This window comes from Triticum urartu, chromosome 6A, assembly GCF_056163025.1.
Source record: "Triticum urartu cultivar PI428250 chromosome 6A, HENAU_Tu73, whole genome shotgun sequence".
Taxonomy (NCBI): Eukaryota; Viridiplantae; Streptophyta; class Magnoliopsida; order Poales; family Poaceae; genus Triticum; species Triticum urartu.
Window position 1 is genome coordinate 380,691,500 of NC_141878.1, and position 6,977 is coordinate 380,698,476.

The following is a 6,977-nucleotide window of genomic DNA, read 5'->3' on the forward strand; positions in this document are numbered from 1 at the left end:
TCTATTTGTTCCACATCATAGTAATCATATATACCATTAGCATAAGAAGCTAAGGTTTCATTATCATTACATTCACATGAAAAGGGAAGGTGTGGAGCCTTCACCTTAGAGCAACAAGTATAATCATATCTCAAGCATAGTTGCCTAGCATACCAATTCAATATATGAATTTGATCCCATAATAGTTTCCCTTTTTGTGTCAAGAGGTAATCCATAAAGTATTCACGTTGATCCAACGTTACTCCCATTACATAATTTAATGGGGTTTTCTCAGGATTATTAATGTAGTACATAATATTTTTCACATAACCAACATCGAGGGTTTTAGGAGGTTCCCCATCTCCATGAGTAGCAAGTACACCTATTTTTTTTGGTATCTCGTGTTCCATGTCCATAACTAAAGATAAAGAATAACTAAGAACAGCAAATAAAAATTACTTAGTGATAAAGCGAACAAGCACACACGAAAATATTCACCCCACGCTATTACTCCCTCGCAACGGCGCCAGAAAAAGGTCTTGATAACCCACAAGTATAGGGGATCGCAACAGTTTTCGATAAGTAAGAGTGTCGAACCCAACGAGGAGCTAAAGGCAGAACAAATATTCCCTCAAGTTCTATCGACCATCGATACAACTCTATGCACGCATGATCTTTGCTTTACCTAGAACAAGTATGAAACTAGAAATACTTTGTAGGTGTTGTTGGATAGGTTTGCAAGATAATAAAGAACAAGTAAATAAAAGGTAGGGGTTGTTGTAAGTAAAGAAGCAATAAAGTAAATATAGCGAGTGTGGAAAAGTGGTGGTAGGAGTTGTGAAATTGCCCCTAAGCAATTGACTACTTTACTAGACCGATAGCAAGTATTATGTGGGAGAGGCCACTGCTAGCATGTCATCCCTGACTTGGAATTCTATGCACTTATGATTGGAACTATTAGCAAGCATCCACAACTACTAACGTTCATTAAGGTAAAACCCAACCATAGTATTAAGATATATTGATCCCCCTTCAATCCCGTATGCATCAATTTCTATGCTAGGTTGAAGCTTCTGTCACTCTTGCCCTCCAATACATAGTCCTATCAACATACAACTAACCCTATGGTGTGATCCAGGCGCGCAATCATATGATGGGCACCAAAGGACATCAACATAACCACAAGAAAATTAAATCAATCATAGCAATTCATCAACCACCGATAGGACAACGAAAATCTACTCAGACATCATAGGATGGCAACACATCATTGGATAATAATATGAAGCATAAAGCACCATGTTCAAGTAGAGGGTAGAGCGGGTTGCGGGAGAGTGGACCACTGTAGATTGAGGGGGGGGGGGGAAGGTGATGGAGATGTTGGTGAAGATGGCGGAGGTGTTGGTGTAGATCGCGGTGATGATGATGATGGCCACGGCAGCGTTCCGGCGCCACCGGAAGAGAAGGAGAGGGGGGCCCTTCATCTTCTTCTTCCTTGACCTCCTCCCTAGATGGGAGAAGGGTTTCCCCTCTGGTCCTTGCCTCCATGGCATGGGAGGGGTGAGAGACCCTCCAAGATTGGATTTTTCTCTCTGTCTCTCTCTGTTTCTACGTTCTCAGATTCTTCCCTTTCACGGTTTCTTATATTCCCAGAGATCCGTAACTCCGATTGGGCTGAAATTTTGAAACGATCTCTATCCGGATATTAGCTTTCCTGCGGCGAAAGAAGGGCATCAACCGCCTTACGAGTGGCACACGAGGGTCAGGGGCGCGCCCAGGGGGGCAGGCGCGCCCCCTGCCTTGTGGCCACCTCGGGCACCGTCTCGCGTGGATTTTGCTTCCCAAAAATCATATATATTCCAAAAAAATCTCCATCAGTTTTTATCCCGTTTGGACTCCGTTTGATATGGATATTCTGCGAAACAAAAAACATGTAACAAACAGGAACTGGTAGTGGGCACTGGATCAATATGTTAGTCCCAAAAATAGTATAAAAAGTTGCCAAAAGTATATGAAAGTTGAATAATATTGGCATGGAACAATCAAAAATTATAGATATGATGGAGATGTATCACTTGCCTCAACCCATAAATGGATCTCTTGAGCTTGCATACGTTACTAGTGCTAGTCGGATCGACAAAACCCTCGAGCTGTATCATATACACGTCCTCGGTTAAATTTCCATGAAGGGAAGTGATAACCCACAAGTATAGGGGATCGCAACAATTTTCGATAAGTAAGAGTGTCGAACCCAACGAGGAGCTAAAGGTAGAACAAATATTCCCTCAAGTTCTATCCACCACCGATACAACTCTACGCACGCTTGACATTCGCTTTACCTAGAACAAGTATGAAACTAGAAGTACCTTGTAGGTGTTGTTGGATAGGTTTGCAAGATAATAAAGAGTACGTAAATAAAAGGTAGGGGCTGTTGTAAGTAAAGAAACAATAAAGTAAATATAGTGAGTGTGGAAAAGTGGTGGTAGGAGTTGCGAAATTGCCCCTAGCAATTGACTACTTTACTAGACCGATAGCAAGTATTATGTGGGAGAGGCCACTGCTAGCATGTCATCCCTGACTTGGAATTCTATGCACTTATGATTGGAACTATTAGCAAGCAGCCACAATACTAATGTTCACTAAGGTAAAACCCAACGATAGCATTAAGGTATATTGGTCCCCCTTCAATCCTGTATGCATCAATTTCTATGCTAGGTTGAAGTTTTTGTCACTCTTGCCCTCCAATACATAGTCCTATCAACATACAACTAACCCTAGGGTGTGATCCACATGCGCAATCATATGATGGGCACCAAAGGACAGCAACATAACCACAAGCAAATTAAACCAATCATAGCAATTTATCAACCACCGATAGGACAACGAAAATCTACTCAGACATCATAGGATGGCAACACATCATTGGATAATAATATGAAGCATAAAGCTCCATGTTCAAGTAGAGAGCGGGTTGTGGGAGAGTGGACCGCTGTAGATAGAGGGGGGGGGGTGATGGAGATGTTGGTGAAGATGGCGGAGGTGTTGGTGTAGATCGCGGTGATGATGATGGCCCCCGGTGGCACTCCGGTGCCACCGGAAGCAAGGGAGAGAGAGCCCCCCTCCTTCTTCTTCTTCCTTGACCTCCTCCCTAGATGAGAGAAGGGTTTCCCCTCTGGTCCATGGCCTCCATGGAACGGGAGGGGCGAGAGCCCCTCCGAGATTGGATCTGTCTCTCTGTCTCTCTCTATTTCTGCGTTCTCAGATTCTTCCCTTTCACCGTTTCTTATATTCCCGGAGATCCGTAACTCCGATTGGGCTGAAATTTTGACACGGTCTCTATCCGGATATTGGCTTTCTTGCGGCGAAAGAAGGGCACCAACCGCCTTACGGGTGGCCCACGAGGGTCAGGGGCGTGCCCAGGGGGGCAGGCGCGCCCCCCTGCCTCATGGCCACCTCAGGCACCGTCTCGCGTGGATTTTTCTTCCCAAAAATCATTTATATTGCAAAAAAAATCTCCGTCAGTTTTTATCCTGTTTGGACTCTGTTTGATATGGATATTCCGCGAAACAAAAAACTTGCAACAAACAGGAACTGGCACTGGGCACTGGATCAATATGTTAGTCCCAAAAATAGTATAAAAAGTTGCCAAAAGTATATGAAAGTTGAATAATATTGGCATGGAACAATAAAAAATTATAGATACGACGGAGACGTATCAGAAAGCTGTCTTGACATCCATCTGCCATATCCCGTAATTGAAATATGCAGTTATCGCTAGTACGATCCTCACCGACTTCAGCATCGCTACCGGCGAGTAAGTCTTGTCGTAGTCAATTCCTTGAACTTGTCCATAACCCTTAGCGACAAGCCGAGCTTTGTGGATCTGAACATTTCCATCCACATCGGTTTTCTTCTTAAAGACCCATTTGCAACCAATGGCCGTTACGCCAGGCGGCGGATCAACCAAGTCCCAAACTTGATTCTCATCCATGGACTTTAACTCGGATCTCATGGCCTCCAGCCATGCCTTGGAATCTAGGCTCACCATCGCTATCGCATATGTGGCCGGCTTGTCGCCTTCTAGCAACAATACATCGCACACTCTGCGCATTCTTTCCGACCTCCGTGGTTCCGGTGCCGATTCCACTACGGGTTCCCTGACTGACTCTGGTATGATCTCATCACCAGCCGAGCCATCCCCGAGTGGTCCTCGAATTTCTTCGAGTCGGACCGTCCTCCCATTGGCCTCCCAACTGAGAAACTCTTTCTCAAGGAAAACCCCGTTCCGAGCAACAAACACTTCGTTCTCTTCCCGGTTGTAGAAGTTATATCCCAAGGTTTCCCTCGGATATCCCATGAATATGCATTTATCCGACTTGGGTGTAAGCTTGTCTGACATAAGTTTCTTGACAAATGCTTCACAACCCCAAATCTTTAGAAAAGACAAACTGGTACTCTTCCCGGTCCACATCTCATGTGGTGTCTTGTCTATGGATTTTGACGGTACCCTGTTAAGTGTGAAAGCTGCAGTTTCTAGAGCGTATCCCCAGAATGACAAGGGTAAACCCGACTTGCTCATCATAGATCGAACCATGTCCAACAAGGTGTGATTCCTCCGTTCTGATACACCATTTCTCTGTGGCGTACCCGGAGGTGTGAGCTGAGGTACTATACCTCCGCTTTTCAGATGATCATCGAACTCCTGGCTCATGTACTCACCTCCATGATCAGATCGTAGAAGTTTTATAGTCTTGCCGAGCTGATTCTCCACCTCGTTTTGAAACTCTTTGAACTTTTTCAAAAGTCTCTGACTTGTGCCTCATCAAATAGATATATCCATATCTACTCAAGTCGTCGGTAAAAGTCACGAAGTACTGATAGCCACCTCTGGCAGTTGTGCTCATTGGTCCACGCACATCACTGTGTATCAGTTCCAACAGCTCGGATGCCCTCTCGCAACTCTTTGCAAAGGAGACTTAGTCATCTTGCCAAGCAAACATGATTCGCATGTCTCGAACGACCCAAAGTTGGTTGAAGTTAGGAGTCCATCATCATGGAGCTTCTTCATGCGTGTCCAAGCCGGCAATGCCAGAAGTATGTCGGATTTATCTCATTGGGCTTATGCCTCTTGACATTCATGTTATAGACCGGTTCCTGTTCTAGATTCAATATAAATAACCCATCAAGAATGGGTGCATAGCCGTGGAACATACCATTCAAATAAATCGAACAACCATTGTCCTTTAAATTGAATTCATAACCCTGACTCATCAAGCATGAGGCAGAAATAATGTTCCGACTAAGTGCAGGAATGTAATAACAATTATTCAATTCCAAAATAAATCCAGAAGGAAGCTGGAGCTGCATCGTGCCGACCTCCAACGCAGCAACTCTTGCTTTGTTGCCGACCCTGATGTCAATCTCCCCTTGTGCCACACGCCTAGTTCTTACCAGCCCTTGCATCGAGTTGCAAATATGAACAACCGACCCGGTATCAAATACACAAGAGCTACTAGGTATGTCAGCAAGGTAAATGTCTATAACATATGCAACAAGTGTACCTTTGCCTGAAGCAGCATTCCCGGCCTTCTTGCCATGCTCTGCAAGCCACTTGCTACAGTTCCTCTTCCAGTGACCAGTTTCCTTGCAATGATAGCAAATGGTCTTTGAGTCCGGTCCAGACTTCGGCGCAGCGGCGGAGGTTACCATCTCCGTGCCCTTTGCCTTAGCCTTCTTCTTAGACCAACTCTTCTTGAACTTAGCCGATTTCTGCACCATCAACACTTGATGCGTGCTTTTCTTAATATCCTGCTCTGCCACTTTGAGCATCCCATGCAATTTAGTGAGCTTCTTATCCATGCCATGCATATGATAGTTCGAGATGAACGTCCCATAGCTGGGCGGAAGGGAACCCGTAACTGCATCAGTAGCCAGCTCATCCAAGAGCGGGAAGCCCAACCGATCCAAAGCTTGCACATATCCGATCATCTTGATCACATGCGGGCTCAGTGGATCACCTTCCTTCAGCTTACAATCCATCAAGGATCGCCAGACGTTGAAACTTTCGGTCCTAGCCTGCACCTGAAACATGCTCTTGAGACTCTCGATCATATCGAAAGCCCCAACGTCTTTGAAATGCTGCTGCAAATTGGGCTCCATACAAGCCAACATGAGGCATCTGATCTCGTTTGATTCATCAATGAGTTTCTGGTAGGCATTCTTGGTTGTGGTACTAGCATTATCGGCAGGTTCCTCTGGAAGCGGATCCTCTAGAACATGTTCCTTTTTATCATGCTTGAGAACAATTCTCAAATTTCTATACCAGGTAGTAAAATTTGTTCCATTCAGTTTATCCTTTTCCAGAATTGATTTCAATGAAAAGTTGGGTTGAGCAGGTGGTGCCATTGATCTACAACAGAAAAATATGCAATCACTAAGCAATGTGTTTATGTAGAGTAATTCTAGCCTTAAACAGAAATACTCCCACTGAAGTCAGCATCCCTCCGCAAACTCTCAGTGATTCAGGATCCGACTAGCACATGAGACTAGTGAGCTTTAGCATCACTGCTAGACAACATGCCTATCCGGTAAGCAACTCCTTGCTAATCGTATCTCTATACGACTCCTGCGGTCGGGTAGGTATCTCATACCCCGGCTCCCGACCTCTTTTGCCACAAGGCCCAAAACCGTTTTGATATACTTGTCAAGTCAACCTAATGCAGTGCATGTCCGTGTCCGACACAAACCCTTCAGTTCAAGGACACCTAGCAGCACCCCAATTTTATGAGCCCACTACTAGACGTACTTGACGTGCGAAGGTGCAACATCGGGGATGGCAATTTGCTTGATATTCATGAGGGATCTTTCTACCATTCTAACATGCATAGAAAACAAGGAAGCATAACAATCACAAATAAATACATATTGTGAAATAGTATGGCTCCTTCATGGATGTTCTTCCAGGTCGGCTCCAACTCCGATGACCATCTAGAAACTCC

The 6,977-nt window shown here is 44.8% G+C and overlaps 1 protein-coding gene across 1 annotated transcript; it reads right to left on the reverse strand.

Annotated features, from left to right (window-relative positions):
* Positions 1-397: 397 nt before the first annotated feature.
* LOC147965332 (uncharacterized) lies at positions 398-6,384 on the reverse strand. Its single transcript, XM_087530414.1, has 2 exons — positions 5,541-6,384; positions 398-414 (listed from the first exon to the last, which is right to left on the reverse strand). The coding sequence occupies exons 1-2, from the start codon at positions 6,382-6,384 to the stop codon at positions 398-400; spliced, it is 861 nt and encodes a 286-aa protein (XP_087386540.1).
* Positions 6,385-6,977: the final 593 nt, after the last annotated feature.

Bases quoted from the DNA above. Each gene is read 5' to 3' on its own strand.
- LOC147965332 (XM_087530414.1), bottom strand. From the start codon at position 6,384: ATGGCACCACCTGCTCAACCCAACTTTTCATTGAAATCAATTCTGGAA.